Genomic DNA, 21,713 nt, shown 5'->3' with positions numbered 1-21,713 from the left:
AACTCAAGGTAAAAAAAAAAAAAAAGAAGTTAATCTCCAAACAGCAGTAAAGTATTAGCACCAAAAAAGTAACAAGAAAACATGTAACTTATTAAGTTTACAAATTCGTATTTATTATTCGGATTATACAGAACAAAAGATTTAGAGTATGTCAAAGAAAGTAGTATCTAAAAAAGACGTAAACTGGGTGGGAAGCGGACAAGCATCCATTGTTTCTCATACAAAACCAAATGGCTCCAACCAATCTGATCAAGCAATGAGAGCTTTAGTTCATAAAGCTTCTTCTTTGGAGGTTCAGCATTATCTTGGATCAGATCATTCAACGCCTGGTAAAACAAGTGCGCTATCGTGAGAAACTTTGAGATTCCAATCAAAATACCAAGTGGAAGATCAGGCCATGGTGTAACCATGTCAATCACTATAAGATCACACAAAACAACAGTTATACAATCATAGGGGCATATCAACTGTGACAAAACTCAACCAAGAAGAATTCTAGATTAATTAGACTGAATTAAATTTTCCACAATGAAAGAGAGATGATAGTGACAAAAATAGGCATCCCTACCTGACCTTGGGGATGATGGCTAGTTGCTGTTCAATCTCAGCATCATCTCAAGGCAAGGAGTAAAGCAAGCATAACTCTATCAAAAGAAATGGAAAAAAGGAAAAGACGATAGAAATCAATTTTTTTAAATTCCGTTTTAATTTTCTTAAATTAGGGCCTCCATAGGGATTCGTGTACACAATTATAATAACACCCCTCAAAAACACCTCAATACCACCTAAAATAACCAAAAGAAAAAGTATAAGAAAAACACAAGCACACACAACACCACCCTCCACCACCATACCACCTCCTGCCACCCATGGCCTCCTCCTCCCTCACAATAAGAGGTACGATAATTACAAAATTGGGTATCCATACCTGACCTAAAGGATGATGACTAGCTGCTTTTCCATTGTTACTCTAAAAATGGAAAGAGGAAAACAATATAGAGATTGATTTTTTTAGTTCCATTTCAGTTTTCTGAAATTGGGGGCTCCATAAGGATTCATGTACATCAACAGTTACAACCCTCAAACCCACCTAAAATACCACACCAAAAAAAAAAAAAAACTGAAATACACACACAGGACCATCCATGCACCACGATACCACTTCCTCCTTCCCCACACCCGCCACCGGGCACCACCCCCCTCCCCCCCTTCTCTCCTCACCCCATCCCTTCACATTGACAGAGAAGATAGGGGAGGAGAGGGGGTGGTGGGGAGGGACGAGGTAGGGCCTTAAGAACTATACTCAAAATTTCCAAAAAGTTTTATATTTTAGAAACACCACAAAAATACAAAATCATAGAAGTTTCCTACAAATACATCTACAATTAAAAATTTTAGAAACACCCTATCCATACAGATCGTTAGTTTTGGTTTCAAAAATATCCATACCAACCTAAAGTGCTATTACCAATAAGGCATTACGACTATCGCTTCATTCGTTGCCAACCCCAACCAGCGTTTGGTCTATGGATTTTGTTATTAGGTTCCTATGTTAACTTCTAAAACACAGACAACTACTAATTGATAATACATTGAACGCCTAAAACGAATCAATTTTTATAAATTTAACAACAGCAAAACCAATTTCAGTGCAAAAACAATAAACCAGGGAAAACAATCTTGGTTGAGTTTTTTTTTTTTTTTTTGGTCTTTTAGGGTAAAGGAAAAAAGCCCAAACACTCAAACCAAAGAAACAAGTACTTGCTCCAAAAATTAAACAGATACCTAAACCTTTCTTTTTTTTGGTTATACCAAATCAAAAAAACATTCATTCACCCAGAATTTTTAGAGGAGAAGCAGATTTTAAGATACATAAAAACAATAATTAGATAAAACCATTCTTAAAAAGAAGAGAAGTACCTTTAAAGCAGTTCCAAGCCTTCCACTACGTCTTTCCCGTATGACCACAAGAGTCCCATACTTAGATGATTTAACATCCACCCATTTCTTTAGTTCCTTAAAGTTATCTTCAAATAAATCTGATTTGGCATCAGTTTCTGATGCACCTTGATTACCTTCCTCATCCACAACTTTCTCACCCTCCTGCAATGGTCATTCTCACTATCAAAAATGTTACTCCTAAATAACATGACCTCCATACAGGAATTACCTTGTGAAACAGCAAGCAACTGAAAAACAATTTAAACTGGAGAACTAGAAGATTTGAAAACCCAAAATCGTGTGTACGCGTGTTTTGATAGAGAGATTCAAAAACAAACTACTTATTGCACCAGCTTATAAACCTCATGGGCCACATATTGTTAAAACATCTGCTATAACTTATGTACCTAGCAATACAGAATACACACAACCTTTTTAAATCATAGCTCAGCAATATTCCCAATTTGTCATTGTAACTAAAGGTGGCATGGTATGCATTCTGCAACATACATGTAAAATTAGAAGTACCAGTGTCACAGAGATGCAGTCTGATCCAATTAAATTAACCTAGCTGTGCTACTTTTCTGCGGTTTCCTGATTTTTGTACAGTTGTAGGGTATGCAATTCCATTTTAAATTTTCCCAGCAGCAAAATAATTTTCAGCATAGAAGTTCTGGAATATCAATAAAAAAAATGTTTAAGAGACCAAATTCCAACATGCTATGTATCTTTGTGAACTTATTCTTTGGCGATCCAAATACCAACAGAAGTCCCTGATCCCATCTCAGAAAAGCATACCTTTAGTTTTTCAATCTCTGATAGTGCTAACCCTTTTTGGTACAGTGCTTCTGCTAACTGCTCCCGGGTTGTCTCCATCTTCTTCTTCAAATTCTGTAGTGAAGCTAATAGTCACTATCCAGTTTCGATCCTTATTACAGGACAGAAAAGCAAGAAGTAAAATTGCTCCACATTACTGCTCCCAAAGGGGATAAAAAGGAAAAAGAAACTTCATCCAGAATGCCAGAAACCATAATCCTCGCACTTAAATTACAATATGGGGAATCACAACATGACATTTCCAATCTTATTTCATTGTTGTTCCAAAACATCAGAAAATGACAATGCATCAATCAGGAGACAGATACTCACTTCTGCACCTTCATCTTCTGGTTCACTTTTCAGGCAAAAGTATTTGGCAAGTTCATCTTTGTCAATACTATCTATGATATCATCTGCAGCAGCAATCATCTGCAAAGTGTTGAAGTTCTAAGCACCAGAAGCAAATGTAATCAGGAGCAGCCATAAGTATTTTGTGCAAGTAATTCCTCTTTGGTGGAGGCATACCCAGAACTTGAGGATTTATTTTTTTGTTGTGTTTTTGGTTTTGGGCCCCCCAGGGGGGGGGGGTGGACGAAGGAACCATTGCATATAAAACTTGGGACAATTATATTTAGTTTCAAGAAAAATTTTGTGGGGTGCAATTTCTTTGAAATATCCAAAATTCCAATGTGGAAAAATCAATTTTTAAAACTTTGGCAGCGTGGCACACCCACATCACACTGGGCAACTGCAAAATTCCAGAATTCAAACTGGTTATAGCACGTATTTTGACATCATAGTAGTTTTCATTTTGCACTCATCTTTTCGGATGCTAAACAACCCACTAAATGTCAGTAGTGCTGCATGCAAATTGTTTCCAGTGAAGTGATACCAGTTATGCCTTATAATTGCGGAAACTCTTATGCATCTAGATTACACATTCATATCCCAGAAGCCTTCAGCCTAGATCTTTCTGGATCTAGCACTATGTTGCACTGTTGGCCAGAACAAGGAAAAAAATAATTATACTTGTATACCAAAAACTAAATAGTTACGAGGAAAGGTGCCACTCTTTGGAATACTATATACCTCCTCATAATAATGAATCTTGTCTTCAGCACTGCTCTGAGATAGCAAACCTTCCAAAATTTTAGCAAGCAACGGAGTGTACTTCGGGTATTCTGACTGCAATTAAATTCATGATAATAACTTCAGCAAACAAAAGAACATGTAGCTGCATGGTAGCACATAAAGATATAAACAATTACTACTGTCGGCAAGGTATAAAATTGATGTTAAAAGCACAAATTGAATAATCAGTATAATCAAAGGAATCCTAAAACCATCAGCACGAGAAATTGTCGAATAGTGACTCTCTTAGTTAGATCCAGATGCAGGTACTGAAAGGTGGTAGGTCTTCCAAAGTAACAAATGTACTCTTTAGGTACCTAACTTGTAACAATACTGCTACTTTGCCCACCCCCTCCTACCCACCCAAAAACAACTACTACTCCATCAGATCTATCCTTTTGAGAATCTTCTCCCTTCAAATCCAACGGTGGCAAAATTGGTTTCTGAAATACACTTGAGCTGAATGCATTATGGAATTGCAACATATTTATGGAATTGGTTTCTCTATTGTAATAATCGTTGTACATGAAATGCAGCAAAAGTTTGAGAAAAGGGGGGAAATTTTCAAAACGAAGGGATTTTTTTTTTTTTTTTGCCTTTTTAAGAAAAAGGAAGCAATCAAAATGAATCAAATAGCTAATTTCTATTCCACCAATAAAGGCCTACATGAAATGCAATGAAGGAGCAAAAGTCACTAAACTATACAATGAGAACACATTGTCTGCAAATTTGAATCATAGTATGTGGAACAAAAAGAGATTAGGTGATTAAAAACAGAAAGCATGCAGAATGCCATAGACTCCTCTACAAGTTAGGAGGAGAAGAACAAGTCTCTAGACTAATTTCTTCTACAAGTTCCGCAAGGTGTACAAAATACAGAGGAAAGCAACCTAACAGAATTTATGAATTGCAAACAAGGAGCACAAGGGCCACTAAATATGCTGAAAGGCCACCAAGTGAGAATAAGTATGGCTTTGCAAGGCCAAGCCAGACAGGAATGATCTAGCAAGGGTGAAAAACATACTAAATTCAAGGCAAATCCCACTGGGTAAATTACGATTAAAAGTTTTAAAAGTTTTGGCAACATAAACCAGAAAGGCATCCAGATTCAAGAGAAATGACAACCGAAGGCAATTCTTCCAAGTTTCTCATGAGGTATGCATTTAAAGGCCCATGAGATAAACTACTCAAAATAAAATGCAAATGTAAAAATTTATAAGCAAATATGGTCAACAACATATTTATTCATGATGAACTTCCATATGCAGACTCAGTGTGTTTGCATGTTGCTGTTAATAGGCATAAAGCTCCCAAAGACGGTGACTTCTCATATATACCTGGGCAACTGGGTACTAAAAAGTGCATCAGCCAGTGACTTTTAAAGTTGGAGCCCGACCCAACCATAGATAATGATTGACAATAGGTGTACAAGTACCCACATAAGGGGCCTTGCTAAGATTCGTTAACACTTGCAAAACAACAAACACCTACAACTCTGCAAGAGAGACATGCATGAATCCTTGAAAAGAAGAACAAAATAAATACCTTAAGAGAGATGGACAAATTCTTCCATTCTGATCGCTCCTTGTCAGTGCCTTGATTCAGGCTGGCAAGAACCTTAATTTTGGCATCTCGGACCTGATTGACCAAAGGCATCGTAAAAGAATCAAGACACTAACAAAACAAAAACAGAGCACAGACGACCTTACACCTGTAAGCAAAGCAATTAAGTATAGAAATATAATGCTGTCAAGGATCATACGCATCTCGTACTGAAAGCAGAAAAAGAGTTACAGGATGCTGAGACACCAGCAGAAGAATTGGTAACATTACACATGGTAAACTGGAAGAACTAACCAAAATTCAAACTCAGAATAACTAATCCATTAGGGACTACAGCAATTACTCAAGTGTGATGCTCGCATAATGCAATTGACATTCTATAAAGTGAAAAGTTTGTATCCTGTAGTAAAAGCAAGAGCCAAAATTACATCTCTGACATTTCTAATGCTGTTGAAAGTTACAAAAATCACTAACAAGATTTTTCTTAGTAACTAACACCAGATTAAGATGTGGATAAATATAACAGACAAGATTTGACATTCTTAACATACCTCCTCCTCTAATCTTTCAGACACACTTTTGCCACTACATCTAGATGAAGCTTTTCCCTTCTCTTCATCATGCTGTGAAAAAGATACAACATACTGGAGTTTAAAAGATCTGAAAATGTAACAGATGATACGGTTGTATAATTTCTACAAAGAAGTGAAGCAAATATCGTCCTATTAACCTTGACAAACTAACTTCAGATAAAAAGGCAACAGGTTCATTAACCTTAGGTGGAGGTACTATATATGACAAAAGATAAGATGTAGGGTTTTTGTTTGGCTTTTTCCCCTCTTCAGAAACAGCAGATGAAACCTTTCCATACGAAATTGTTCCAATCAAAACAGATCCTTCAGGGCAGTTCTGCATGTCACAAGACATAAAATTATGAACTTTGATACAATCTTGAGTATAACACTTCCATTTCGTCTTTTTCTTTTTCTATAGTAGCCACCATGAAGAGAGAGGACATTATAAAGAAGATATTTTGACAGTTCAAAACCTTTGGTAGCTTGTTCTTTATTGGCGGAGCCACATAAAAGGATTCTTTCAACCTGCCACAGATAAGTAAGTCCAACTTCACAGTTGCCACTTGAACAATACAGAAAGAAGAATACCACCAGAGGGGCAAAAAAATATAAAGTACCCCAGAATTAATGTAGAAGATTTAAAGCTACTATCTCCAATAATAGGACCATCGGGTTGACTGTAGAAACTCAGTTTAATGACTTCCTGCATTCAAAAAGTACAGGAAATTAAACAATTGAAAGTTCTTTAAGAAATCATACAAGCAGACAAGTCGGAGCCCTTTTTTTTAGGGCAAGTCAGAGCCTATTAAAAGGAAGGTTGAAACTTGGGAGACAAGCCAAATATGTTGGTGGGAAAGGTCCTCACTTAACAATTGTAACAATGAAGGAAATTATGGATGGTTTCAAAAGTTTGTCTTAGTAGCCCTATTGCTCCATCAAAAAGTTAGAAATATGAAATCTAACAAAGAAAAGTTACTCTAAAGCTAACATTTCAATTATGTGTAACTAATATTTCAAAGCACAAGACACAAATGCCTAGCACATCTATTTTAATCTAATGGGGGGAATTTCAGAAAAGAGTTAAAATGTTTTACTGGAAAAAAAATACCAAACAAAGTAACAAAAGGAAACTACATTTACTCTTAAACAGATGGTTCAAAATATATACAGTAAAAAACATGCTAATCCACCTTCTCCTCCAATTTCCTTTCAATAAACAATACCAAGCCCTTCATGCTCTCCAAATACTGCAAATTGTCATGCCTAAAACCAAAAACAAGGAAGATGGATCAGCAACACTACGTTGCAGTAAGTTTAATGAAAATTGCTAGGACCACTCAAAGTCAAAGTTCAGATCAGAGAAACGATATCAATATCTTGTAAGATTTTCTTTTCATTTTTCCTTTCCATCAATCCTTTGCTGTGAATGATCAGAAAATTTTACAACTTTCAAACTTATCACAACAATGTAATATAAATGTAAGTTCAAAAAATTTAAGTGTGACTCAAGTACTCCACCATCTCAAGGATTCAAAAAATACATATGCTTTTAAGCCTATAAAACTAATCTAAATCTGTTAAATAAAAGAACTCGATTCACAATTCAGTAAGGGATGAAGTGTTTGTAATGACTGCTACAGATTACAACGTCAACAAGGCTTTTACCTCAAATACAACTGCAAATTGTATTCGCCCTTTGGAAGTTTCGCCGAATCTGGATAAACGTCACCCATCGCATAAACTCGCTGGATAGTGAAAGCAAAATACTTAAGCAAGCAAAAAATTGATACATAACTGCAAAACAAATCTTGAGGCTTTGAAGAATAAGTATTTGCCACCAAGTACAAGCATAGTTTCCTCTAGACATAAAACAGCTAGAACACTATAGCAATCAGAAAAGACACAACATCAACATTTAGAGAAGATTAGATATATATTTTATTAGTAAAATCCCTATAGGCTTCATAAAACATGGATACTTAAAAACTTAAGCAGGGTGGAAATTGAGGAAGAAAGAGAAATGGAAGCAGAAACAACTTCCAAATTGAAGAAGAGACTAAACAGGAACAAGAGGGATTCACCAAAGAAGATCCTTCTTCTTCCCTTTTTCGGAAGAAAAAGAGGATTCGAACAAAATTGATGAGACAGAAGAAATCTGAGCGAACGGAAAGGAAAAAACAATGGATGAATTCCACTTTCACTTTACATGGACAGGCTATAACAATCTTTTATAGGAGTCGACCAGCTCAGAAACCTTTTCCTTGTCCTTGAAAAGCTTCAACCTCCTCTTTTTTTTTTAAAAGACCTCCTCATACTCCAAGTGTGAAGAAGTATTTGAGAATGGAGGTGTATAACCAAGTTCAAGGTCTCTCCACATATATTTACATAACAACAAAAAGATTCCCAGCAGAATCACCAGAACTTAATGTACTTTGGATGTTCCAACAGAATGCATTTTATGTTGGAACATGACATTAAGATTTTCTTTTTAACTGTGCAAATGTCAAACTGCTCACCTGCCAAATTTAATTTACAGCATGCATATAAGCACAGAAGTCCAGAAAACAAAAAGCTTTCAAGTTGAATAGTGAAGCAAATACTCACAATGTGCTTTCCTCCCTGTTTTAATGCCCAGAAACATGGGCACATGGCCTCAAGTTATCAAATGATCGTTACCCACATAAATCATCACAAATCTTACAAAGGAAAGACAGTGCACCGAATAAGTAAAATTGAGCAGCCAGTGATTGGGATCATGATGCAGCAGAAGATGACGTGGCAAAATGAAAATAAAAAGCATGAAATAAATAATTTTTTTCATAAGAATAAAGAAGACTAGAAAAAGCTGCAATTGACAATCAGATGCATACAATGAAGCAAAAATAACAGAATAATGTATGCACCTTATTTGAATCGGATATCATGTAAAATTGAGACTCAAACTTGTTGTCGTAGATGCGATTGTTAAGCAAAGGAATTTGAGGCTTTATTTCAGATGCATCTTCCAGTCTGAATTTGTAGCTGCAATACCAGAGGAATAAGAGAGTGCAAGGAAGTGCTTATATTCAATCAAGTAGGGATGTAAGAACCCACATCAAAATCAGAGCTAATATCTGTTTGCCAGATGGTAGTTTGTCCCGGTTGGTTGAAAGGGCAAAGCACTTGGTATCAACAGGACGATATGGAATTCTAACCTGCAAAGTCATTTGTATATTCAAAGGTTGGAAATAGCAAAAATGATTGTCACGCATCTGAAAAGGTACTTCTCCTTTTCTGCGCAAATTGCTCAATTATTTCACCTTGTTTAGCATTGCAGCAGGGACAAGTTTCTCAGATGCCAAAAGACCATCAGCATCAATTCTGACAGGTGCATCACTTCCATCTAGTACCACTTCCCCTTTGTTGGTGTTGATCCCATGGAAACCAATCTAATTTATTTACATCAAGAAACAAGCAAAGGCTTTAACATGTTTTTCCCTTTACAAAAAGAAGTCAACGAAACTATGCCAATTTCAGTACAAAAACCTCAAGCCAGCCAGCAGCAAGAGAAGGCTAACCACCCATGGCTAGTGGGCTCAACTCTATTCAAGAAATCAAAAGAACAAGAACAAAAGCATAGGCACATGAAGTCCGACATTCAACTAATGCCTGAAGTCCGACATCCAACTAATGTGTAGGCTGCATAGGTAAGATTACAGTCCCACAATTACAAGACTTCATGAGTCATAACTAAGTTGACTAATGGGGATAAATTGGGGCCAAAAAAAATATACTTAGAAAAATCCATCCCAGCTAGAAAGCAGAATCAATACCCCAAAATAGTCAATGACTTCAACCTGAAAAATATCTTACTGACACAAAATTAGATACTTTTCAGTAATAGTTGGAATAGGATCACAAGTACAAAACATTACATAGATGAAAGCTCCTAAGGGCTCCTTGCCAACAGCTCCCCCTAATAAAGCTGACAAATGACCAACCCATATTTTCTACAGAAAAAAGAATAAACTAGAAACATATTTGATTTAACAATTTCTCAGTCATCTGATATTGTGTTACCTCAAAATCAACAATAGTAGGTTCATGGCTTCCTATGCCACTGGACCAAAATTGAGCTACTGCCAATTCCATTGTCAGGCCACCCTCAACCTGGAAGGCAAAGCTTTTGGCGGAAGGAGAAGAGAAGGTTATGACACTCTCCCATTTCAAGGGCCTTTGCAACGGTGAGATCTATAAATAGAATCGTGTCAAAGCGGGTGTTGACAATGTAACATAGATATCTTACAAGTAGTATACCTGGACACTGTCCACAAAGAATCTTCTAGCTGTATCAAAACCTGATGTCCGCATGGTTGCCTCCACCCATGTAGCACCAACTGGTACCTCTATATATCTACGTTCTATGTGGCCTATATAACAAATAGGAAGGCAGAAAGAGATGACATGAGGGCAGGGCAAGAAGAGGGAAACAAAAAAAATGTCCCTTTCAATAAGAAAAGAGAAAGCCACATGCAGAAAAGAGTACAATGAAGAGGACGCAAGCCACTCATCAATATTTAGCAGTTCTATGATTATCACACAGTACCCATCATGTGCATCCAGACTAGTTTGATGCTGAAGGTAAAATGAAAACCCTCACCACAGAAGGTGCTAAGGAAACATCGCCTAATAAATGAATGACAACTAATCTCATTAAGTAAATAAAATGTCAATGCCTAAAAATCCACAAGATACCAATGAAACTTCAGAACCAACAGTTTGACAGCTTATGAGTCAGTAAAAATGAAAATTCTCTCTAAACTCTTAGTGACTTTAAGACTTAGTCACTTAAACTTGTCAAAAGGAAAATTTATATGAAAACATACCCAAAAATACATTGATGCATGTAGAACCAACTGTTTTCAACTTAAATTGAAAATACTTCAAAATAGCTTGGGAATCAAATGAAATGTTTGTTCACAGAATTGAAAATCACCTGGCCGGAATGACATCCCCTGAAAGGAAATTTGTGGAGGTCGATTTTCGACAACTTTTGGTTTTGTAATAGTAACCGGAATCCTGAAAAGAGGGCCCCTAGATGGCACTTTGCAGTCTATTCCGTAGACTTCATAATAGTGTAAACCCTCACTGAGATTAGTCGGGTCCACAATTATGCTACAAAAGGAAAAGGAGGACGACTTATTCTTGCCACACCTTTGAACAGCATTAGCAGCTTGCCAAAGTAGACATAAAAAGGGAAGAATTAGGAACCAAAACAGAAATGTCTGAGTAAAATTTCCTGAACTGATCACCCCAAAATTGATCAATCACTATTCACTTTCGCTCAGCAAATAGCAGCCCAATTTATGGGCAGACTAAATCATGCAACTAGTACTCAAGAAGCAATTAGAAAACATGATAGGCAAAATTCAGTGGTGCTGACCAACCTGAAAGTGCGCCCATTGTGAGTCAATAGAAGGTACTCAGGAGCTCTGACCACTGCCTCATTGGTAGAGTGTAACTCAATAGATTCCTCAAATGGAACCACCTGGTCTAAATTGCTTGCATCTTCATGGAACTTTGGTTCAACTAACACTGTCCACTGATAATGAGTTGGTTAGCTGATGAAAAATGCATAAAAGAATTGCAACTCCTGATATGAATAACCATAACACATTTTCCAGTAATGCTATTGCTATCCCTTTAGCTGTGTCTACTGTTCAACAAAAAGTGGGAATGCTTTTCAGAGAATAATTTTCGATGACAATAACTGACTACCTCTAACATCTTTTCTGCCCCATTCTCATGAACAAAAGCAAGGCTCAGTTAATCCAGTAAGGCTCTAATGGAATTATAAGAGGCATACAGCAGTCAGAAATGACACTGAGCATAGCCATAATTCATGTGATTAAGTACTTGCATTAAAAGGATTCCACAAGCCCAATAACCTGGGACATGTCCGGCAACAACAGATTGAGACTATATTTTCCCCTCGTACCACTTGAAGAATATAGTATAATTCTCAGGAAAACATGTTCTTTACAGAAACATAAAGGGAGCTAGTAAGAACAATTTAAGTCACAAAGAAAATCAGCTCAAAATAGGAAAAAAAAAAAACAACTAGCCAAGAAACTACCAATCAGTTCACAAACAAAGCGTGTCAAGCAATCATAGAATGATTTTTCCCCTAAATATTCTATTCTGGACAGTCATAAAATTTCTTTTTCTCTCGTTCCTTCTATTCCAAATAATAATTAATCTCAACAGAGAAGGAATCTTTTCATTTCAAATCTAACTAATATACATTCTTAAGTCATTCTTTTGCCTAGGTGTAAAGTAAAACCCAGAGGCTAGGAATTTTGTATTAGGCAAGAATCTTGGCTTCACAAGCATATTCGGAACTGGTGCACAAATATATTAGTCAAATAAATAAATCAAAACTTTTTATTTCACCTCTGTAGACTGTTGACAAGAGCTGACCTCCCTCAGGTAGATGCCTCGTGAAGTAGGACCTACAAATATAGAAATACAACTCAGTTAATCTACAGTAAGCCCTGAGCTCACAAGATACTGCAAAAATATGTTTGCACATCGAATTTATGTTTATACATCTTCAGGACAAACTCCAAGATGGTATAATGGCTTCATTATATGGGAGAAAAGTAGTAACTAACATCTGCTGCACCTTATGAAAATTGACAGATACTTAATAGCAAAGGAAGAGGCATCTAAGTAGAATCTTGGTGCGCTAGGAGTTGGGGTAAAGAGTTGGCAATTATAAAGAGAGAAAGAGAACCCACTTGGTTTACCACACTGATTGATCTTTATTTGATACCAAGCAGAAGGTAAGCTGTGCAGCTTCTGAATATAGTCAAAGGCCCTAGCATCCAATCCAAACAAATATATCCCAAATCATAAAGGGTTGGGAAGATTTTAACATATTCAAAAAATTAAAGATACAGTTTAAGAAGCAAAAGATATGATGTAGTGAGTTTAACTTGTCAACTTGCATGAGTCCTTGCCCAGAAGATAGTTTATCTTCAAGGCAATCACCGATAGGATTACACGTATTCTCTATGGCTCTGCGCACACTATACGGACTCACAGGTATGCCTTCGGACTGCAACAGTAGTATGCTCATCAGGTGGTTAAGATGATAATGTAGGGAGAGAGATATTTGGAGAAAGAAGAGGAAAGAAGAAAAGAATGAAACACAAATAACAACTTCAGAACTACCTTCATAGCACTGATTAGCAAAGCAATTCCCCCACACGCACAAGGAGATGACATGGATGTTCCATTCATAAGCATGCGTGGTTGAAGAGTCCATGTTGGTACTGGAGCCACAGCCCCACCAGGCGTACTTACGGAGACACCAAGTTCACCATCAACTGTTGGTCCTCGGCTAGACCTGCATATCTTTTGCGGCAAATTAAGCAAAGCTCATAGTAGACCAAAAATACCTGTTTTATGAAATTTTCATGCACTTTGAGGGTGGGAAGGATGGAAGACAATCTATTTGTAGTTGCGAGAAATGAGTACAAATACATGTCAAGTTGTTGCCAATTTCAAAAGTTCAAACACCATGAAATTGCTAGAAGTCGGACAAATATATGTATTTGTTGCAGGGAACATGTCTTAACCAATATTTTAAAGCTCACTTGGAAAAGAATTATCAATTGGGAATAGAAGAACCTATATTTTCTGCAAAATGCAAACAAACAAAAAGAAAAAAAGAGGACATATAGCATACCATGTATACTCAAGTCCTTCCACAGGAGCTTCAACCACACTGTGCATCCCAGCTGCCATAGTAGGGGAAACATAGGCACCAATTCCTATTATGCTTGAAGTTGTACCACCTGGAGCACCCACAGTACTCAATGCAGGCCCATTATTGCCAGCACTACTGACAAATACAATATGGTACTTGTTGACCATCTACATACAACAGCCAATTAATCATGGGTTCAAGTGAACAAATAAGGTATTAAACTGCCTCTACAACAAGACAAAAAATGTAAATTTGAAATACCTCGTTAACAAGATCAACGAAGCGGCCATAATCAGGCAGCAGTGTAGGTTCTCCATAACTCATGTTGATAAGATCACATTTATGCTGCAAACAAATGCATGCAATAAGAATATTTCCAACATTGAACAGATAACATAAAGACCCAACAACGTTCAAATGATATCAAATGCTGCACATTATCATGGAGACAATGGGCCCTGCATAGGGAAGCATTCACCTTTGTACTCAATCAGAAAGTGAAAGAAATAGAACTCATGAAACCAATAAATATTGAAACCCACTAAGTGAGGTACAAAACTAGGAATGTGCTGTGCCATATAACACGTGATACCAAGCAGCCATTGCAATTAAGCTATTGAAGTAAATTCACCTATTTCCTACCTCAACAGCTGCAATCACAGCCCGTGTCAAACCAGTTCCTGTCTCCATTGAACCTAGGCGTGAATCTCCAATTTTACATGAAATCAGCTGTGCTCCAGGTGCAACCCCATTTAACAATGGTTCCTGTATAACCACGAAATATAGTAAGTTAAGAAGTTTAGTTCACCCAAAATTATAGCACATTACCTTTTGCATTAATGGTGACAAGGGGCTGTAGGGGGTTTGCCAGAAAAATCTTGGACCTATGAAAATATACCTTGGGATGGAAAGCAGCAGTAATCCCAGCAACATGAGTACCATGAGGAGAACAGTCTGTCACAATGCTCAAAACATTGCCTTCATCATATACGTTAACAACAAATGTACAAGCATCTACCTTACTGAAAACACCATACTTTCTTTCTGTCCTGCAAATCAAAATCCACATGTTAACTTTGTTAATACGCAGATTGGACATATAAATGTGATAAATGCCTGCTTTACAAATTGGCACATCAAAACCCAGTGAGATATAAAAATCCTTGATAATGGTCACAAGTGGCACTGAAGGTGTACAATTCCAAGCTTGTTTATGAAGCACATAACATATGATGGATGTTACAACACATCAGCTTTCCAGCGTATAATAAAAGTATGAGTCACAACCAGTATTTAGGCTTCAGCAAAGGTTACAAGACGTACTAGACATGACTCCTTACCATTATCAAAGGCAACAAAATCATTAGATCTACTCCTAAAAAGATGAATATCCTTTTTACATCAATAAAGTCAAACATAGAAGCAATTAAGACCATGTAGAAGAGAATGACCAAGGGGGAGATCAAATGCAAGAGTCCAGAGAAATTGAGACTAAAAGTATGCTTAAGGTTATATTCTTAAAACAAGAAAAGAAAATTAAAAAAATAATGAATTTCACGGTAATGAAGATATATAGAGGAAAGTCTCTTTGGCGTGTGAAATGCGTGGGATTGCACATTACCACTACTTAAGCCAGTTTATTCTGGTATTCTCTGAAACACATTGCCTATACCATCTTCTCAATTGATTCGGTAATAAGAGTATTAAAAAGCATCATTTTGACTTCTAAGTTTAACATGCACCTAGATGTATGCAGATGCAAGAGAGACTCTTGCTGCAAGGTTCATATACCTATAATTGGTTAAAGGAATGCAATCAGCTAGTCTTCCAAGTCCTGGTTCATCCTCAAGACTTTGAGTATCAAGAGCAACCCTCCATAACTCTCCATCATACCATACAACAGCATCTATAACCGGTCCCTTGTCATCATAGCTCTAAATAATAGAAATTACATAAGTCAAAAGTATACCACTAGGTCCTTGAAAAAAAAAAGAAAGAAAGAAGCTGAGTGAATAGACAAAACATTACATCAGCTTGTGTACGCAGAATCTCAAGTCTGTTCTTTAGGTCTTCACGGGCACTTTTCAGGTTTGTATCCTCGACCTTTGTGTGCTTCTGAAGGCACAAAATGATTCGAGGTATGAAAAAGCACACTGATAAACAGAAAAATTGAAACAACACCTTTGCTGAATGATGCTAAAGAATATTTAGATCAGATGATGGGCAATTCTAGGAGGACAAAATGTGCATCTAAAGTTTAATGACACGAGATTAATCATTCCTACAGTGACAATTTCTACTTTTACTTTGAAGAGGTACCAGAAACATAATCCCATAAAAGGATTTAAAGAGATCTTGTGATACATATAGCATGCATCAAAGCTGATTTGTGTAAGAAGAAAACGTACGCTGTCAATACACAAAGATCATTATTTATATACAGATTACTAATTTAGAACATTACCTGATGCGTAATATTCTTACGCTTTTAGAGAGGCTCTAACACCACACAATGTCATTTGGTATGCTTTACAAGTTTCCAAGTGCACAAAATATTTGGACAATTATTTCCCTTCTCTAAATTTTCATGAAGTAAATTTGAGGCAAATACAATGGAGATAAATTATGAAAATGACCAAAACTACAATAATGGTTGAAATCCATATGCTGACGTATGGACATACATAAAAGAAAAGTAAAAGAAGCAAACAGTTGAGAATCTAAACTCTATTGTTTTAAATAAGTATTCAGGCAAAACCTTATCAAATTCATCAAGCTGCTTCACAGCTGCAGCTACCGCTTCCTGGTGGCTTTCATCCCATTTCTTCTTTCGTTCTTTCTGCATAGTAATTTTATGGGAAATGAAAGAAGTCAATAAATGAGATAAGAGAAAAATCCATTTAGATTAGATAAAGAAGATAGGCTACTTTGACAATAGCAGGTTTACCTTCAATCTTGATGTCAGTGTATCAGCAAAAAGCTCATAGACAAACTTATAACCCACATGCCACTCCCCACTAGGATTCTTCCATGATGAATTTACAACCAGGGAAGTGCCTAACCGGGACAAGGACAAGGTAAGTTGCAACCACTACAAAAACTATCATACTAAATAATAGTTAAGGAGAGGTACCATTGAAATACTAGTTTATGCTCCAAGTATGTCAAGTTGAAATCTTTGAAGAATTAAAATGGAAAAATTCCCCAAAAAAAAAATCAATTTAGGAAGGTCTAAGAAAGACGGAATAGACACCATCACAATGTCACTCCAGAGTCCAGAGTACTGGCGAAGGGAGTCACTGATAAAAAAGGTAATAAAAGATACACATTTTGACCAAAAAAAAAAAGGTACACAAACAAGTATTCCACCATGTTACATCGTCATAATGATGTCAGAATTTTCCTAAAACCAAAATAGACAGGACCAAATGTTTCCTAGAATCAGAAACCACTAAACCAAATAAATTTCCAACACATCAAGAAACAAACATTACAAGAAATACTGTACCTGAGGCTCCACGAATGCAACCATCAGCGTCAACCTTCACAACAGTTGATGTATCGATATCCCCACTTCCAGTGCTGTTGCATTATATACAACACAACCATAACCAAAATAGGGAAAAAAAAGTAAAATCAGAAGTTCCTTTAATTCAAAAAAGACCAAGACAAATGTCAAACTCATTACCAATCGAGAACATCAAGAATTTTGGGTTTCCCATCCGACGTCACTTGTAGTCCATCCGCAGCCGGATCAACTCCGGAATCTTCAAAGTCAATCAGCCAAAAAGAATATAGCAAAAGACTCAAATTTCACTCTCGTGGATGTCTATAATCGCGAATAGAAGTAAACAACATGCTGATTATACAGTGTGAGTTACTTTAAATCAATATCAAACTATTTGTTAAGCAGTACTAGCAGCTGGATGTTCTCCTTATATATGAACTTGTAGAAATTTATAGATACCGAAAATAGCAATGACAACGCCACGGCCGTCGAAGTTAGGGTGAGCTTCGATGAAGCGATCGGCGGCAATCTCTTTTTTAGGCATGAGGGAGGCTAAGAAAGTGGACTCGTTCAACCTGACTTTACGGAAAGAGCCATTGTTTTCACCGGAGTTGACAGAAGAACCAAAAGGCATTGCCCTAATTCCGGTACCGTTGCGGAACTTAGTGCTGCTATGATTCTTCTCACCAGAGTTTCTCTCCCTACTTATGCTTTGCTTTTTGGGGGGAATGATGATGGATGGATAGTAGTAATAAGGAGGAAATAATTGGAGCTTAGTAAAACTCGCCGCTTTGAGAAGCGGACTTTGCATGACTTTTTACTACTACTTAATTGGACTATATTTTTACATATTTGCTTTTCTCGGGGGGGTGTTTTAGTAAATGTAGCTAACTGGGTGGAGGATTCCGGCAGTGGCACTGAAGAGAAGAGCGCAAACCGCCGGAATCCAGGGGATAGTTTACTCGAGGTGCGCTTGCGCAGGGGGGGACGTCGTCGCTTCACTTGATTCTTTGAAATAATTTTCATTCTTTTGCCCGTTGCAATTTTGCATGGATGACGAAATCTCGGGTACCCTCCGTGGCCCACGTGAGTTATGACTATTCCTCCTCCTCTTGTTTGTTTTTTTTTTTTTTTTTTAATTCTCTCGTCCCTTCTCACGTTCTTCTCACTAGTGTGAATACCCGTGCTACGCACGGTACTTACATTATTTAAAAAAATTACAATCTATGAAAGAATTTAAAAATAGTAAAATATTATAATCATTAGCACATGAAAGTATATTTAAAAAAATGAAACTTTGTAACAATAGTTCAATATTGATAAAATCATCTCCATTATTTATAAACGATCACTTTGATGAAGGTTGGATCCTGAAAAAAATAGAAATCTATATCATAAATTGAGCGACATAAGGGTCCAATTAAATATAATTGAATATTTAATTCGATAAGTGAATGAAATACTTACAGACATTTTGCCTTTGATTTGATAATCTTCTACGAAGGTGTGAACATTCTTCACACCAATCAACTCTGAGTACGAATGTCAGTATTGGGGGTTTAATTAATTCTATTGGTTTTTGTGGAGTTCGCACTATAAATGAGAATGCACGATTTTTGCATGAATTAATGTGTTGGTCGAACAATGCACCTCCATTTTTCCGACAATTAAAAGCATACATAGTTCAAAATTAACTTTTGTTTTAAACAGTTTGTAAATAATATTGTGTAAAAAAATATACATATAAATAATGCATACCTTTGTTTTTAAATCTGTAAGATAAGAATCATCACAACAAAACATGAATCGTGCATGCCTGTCTTGAAGAGCGAGGTATAAGGTACCACTGGAATCTCTAACTTCTATGTTAACATTGTATCTGTTAAGAAGAAATTGTGATGTATGATGCAACAAATTATATTAAAGTTCAAAATATATGAAAATAATTACCTGACAATAGTGTCGACTACGTCATTACAATGGATACACACCATTTTTTCAAAATGAGATTGACATGGTTGGCCACAATTTTTGCATAACTCATGGAACATATTGTCTAGGTTGATACTTTGAATGTAAGCAAGTATCCGAAATATTTAACCTAAAACCATCCAAACAATTATAGATTACAATTATTAATTCGAAACTACATGTAGATACTTGTTCATTACTTAATTAATTGAGAGCAATTGTACCGTAGGTATAACTGCATATTCGGATATCCATATTCTCTTACCATTTGATATCAACAATGCTTGGGACATTGTAAAATTGCATGACCGCAACCACGTCACTAATTTCTGAGCACATTTATCATTCTCAAACCTGCAAAATTTTCAAATACATATTCGTAAGGGTATGAAATATTATTAATAATTTAATATTTTGGTATTTGTAAAACTTACCAACTGTGTAGGTATTGTATATAATATAATACATTTAAATATTTTTATATAAATATATAAATATATTTATTTATAAATATTGATAATTGTATTATAAATGCATAAATGTATATTTATATTAAAATATGTAATTTATAATTTATAATTTATAATTTATAATTTATACATTTATATAATATTCATTTTTAATTTATACATTTATAATAATATACATTTATACATTTATAAATATATTTATATTATGTATTGTATATAATATAATACATTTATATATTTTTATATAAATATAGTTATTTATAAATGTATTATAAATGCATAAATGTATGTAAATATAAAAATATATAAATTATAAATTATAAAAATACTCAAAAATATGTTTTAAAAATACCTCTAAAAATAATCCAAAAAATTTCTACTGTAAAAGTTTTTCATATAGTTTTTAAAAAACAACTAATCCAAACAGACTTGTATTTCAAAAACGAAATGCTATAATGTTGTTTTTGAAAAACAACCCCAAAAACAGCTAATCCAAACGGACCCGTATGTAATTTAACATTTAGAATAGTAAAATATATTTTTTATTATGTTAATTATAAAACCAAACAAATTGTCAATTTTGGTAGTAAAAATGACAATATCTTTATGTGAACCTTTGATATTAGATAACATTGTAGTGATTCTATTCATTATGATTGACTACTGCATATGCAATAATAGGTTTTAGTACTATTTCGTAACATGTAACATATTAACAAAGCAATTGGGGAGCTTTCGGTAGGATTTATTAAAGTGCTTATAAGCAATTGGTACTCTTTCCACATTCTTATTAACAATGAAAACAACAATAATATTATAATATTCGGAATTGTATTAATACTTAGAAGTACAATAAAAATGCCAAATTTTAAAGAATACATAATACCGAAATTTCTAACTTGATTCTTATAAACAATCAAAACAACAATAATAATATAATATTGAGAATATTATTAATAATTGAAATAACAATGGAAACACCAATATTTAAAGAATAAGTACCGTAACTTCTAACTTGATTCTTATAAACAATGGAAACAACAATAATATTATAATATTGGGAATATTATTAATAATTGCAATTATAATGAAAATGGCAATATGTAAAGAATAGATAATACCGACTTGGTTCTTATAAACAATGAAAACAATAATAATATTATAATATTAGAAATATTATTAATAATTCTAAATATAATGAAAATACCACTGTTTAAAGAATAAATAGTGGCGAAACTTCTAACTTGATTCTTATAAACAATGGAAACCATGTCATTCTGGATTGTGCCCGTGCAGATGTGACATGAATTTTGACATTTTTTTAGCACCTCATTCCTACCATAAGTAAGATTTCTAAAAGATGCTTCGGATGGGCAGATGCTCTTCGTCCAAAAATCGGTTGTATGGGAAGCTATTGGTTCTTGATGATTGTAATATGCTCATTTACCTATAGCCCTGAACTGTACATTGTAGATTACTAATGAAACTTGGACATAGTTGCATGACTGTCAACCGAATTCCCAGCTTTTAAGTTTTCAAGTAATATTGACTCTTTATTACACGGTGAAGCGTCCTTTCTTGCTCCAGGCACAAACGGGGTAATGCCAATTGGTAGTTCTCTTAATCTGCCAATTGGCTCAAGTATACTTTACTGGCTCAATCCTACTCCAGTTTTCACTCGGCTGCACAATAACTCAACAAACACAAATCAGATTACCAACCTTCTGATCAAGAGTCGTCCTATTCCTATTTCTTAAGCCCTCTTGTTATCAAGTATCATATTTAAGAATTACCTGGTCCATGAAATGGATTAGGAAAGCCTAGAGAACCCGAATTAGTCATGTCATACCATAACTGGCTTAGAACGTTCCTAAACCCAACAACTAAGTGTTCCCCCCGATCAGTCACGAAAGATTAAGCATTTTGCAATAAACCCAAACGATTTACAATTTACGTAAACCCAAACGATTTACAATTTACGT

General features: G+C 35.5%; 1 protein-coding gene across 2 annotated transcripts; it reads right to left on the bottom strand.

Annotated features, from left to right (window-relative positions):
* Window positions 1–69: 69 nt before the first annotated feature.
* Window positions 70–18,189, bottom strand: LOC113730060 (tripeptidyl-peptidase 2). 2 transcript variants are annotated; one of them, XM_027254504.2, is made up of 34 exons: window positions 17,750–18,189; window positions 17,471–17,549; window positions 17,291–17,364; window positions 16,730–16,839; window positions 16,541–16,621; window positions 15,811–15,897; window positions 15,574–15,716; window positions 14,681–14,831; window positions 14,425–14,547; window positions 14,044–14,127; window positions 13,762–13,949; window positions 13,245–13,419; window positions 13,007–13,128; window positions 12,809–12,888; window positions 12,462–12,520; window positions 11,456–11,610; window positions 11,005–11,183; window positions 10,326–10,438; window positions 10,089–10,259; window positions 9,329–9,457; window positions 9,123–9,223; window positions 8,933–9,050; window positions 7,695–7,774; window positions 7,220–7,292; window positions 6,647–6,732; window positions 6,503–6,554; window positions 6,229–6,363; window positions 6,006–6,077; window positions 5,437–5,529; window positions 3,850–3,945; window positions 3,091–3,207; window positions 2,740–2,832; window positions 1,921–2,103; window positions 70–326 (listed from the first exon to the last, which is right to left on the bottom strand). In XM_027254504.2, the coding sequence occupies exons 1-34, from the start codon at window positions 18,099–18,101 to the stop codon at window positions 168–170; spliced, it is 4,113 nt and encodes a 1,370-aa protein (XP_027110305.2). In that variant the 5' UTR covers window positions 18,102–18,189; the 3' UTR covers window positions 70–167. The 2 variants fall into 2 exon arrangements, with proteins under 2 accessions (XP_027110305.2, XP_027110306.2); XM_027254505.2 differs by having other exon boundaries at window positions 3,091–3,189; window positions 17,750–18,188.
* Window positions 18,190–21,713: the final 3,524 nt, after the last annotated feature.

The sequence above is a fragment of the Coffea arabica genome, chromosome 2e (genome assembly GCF_036785885.1).
Source record: "Coffea arabica cultivar ET-39 chromosome 2e, Coffea Arabica ET-39 HiFi, whole genome shotgun sequence".
Taxonomy (NCBI): Eukaryota; Viridiplantae; Streptophyta; class Magnoliopsida; order Gentianales; family Rubiaceae; genus Coffea; species Coffea arabica.
The sequence above is the reverse complement of the archived record's forward strand: the minus strand, read 5'-3'. Positions and strand labels throughout refer to the sequence as shown.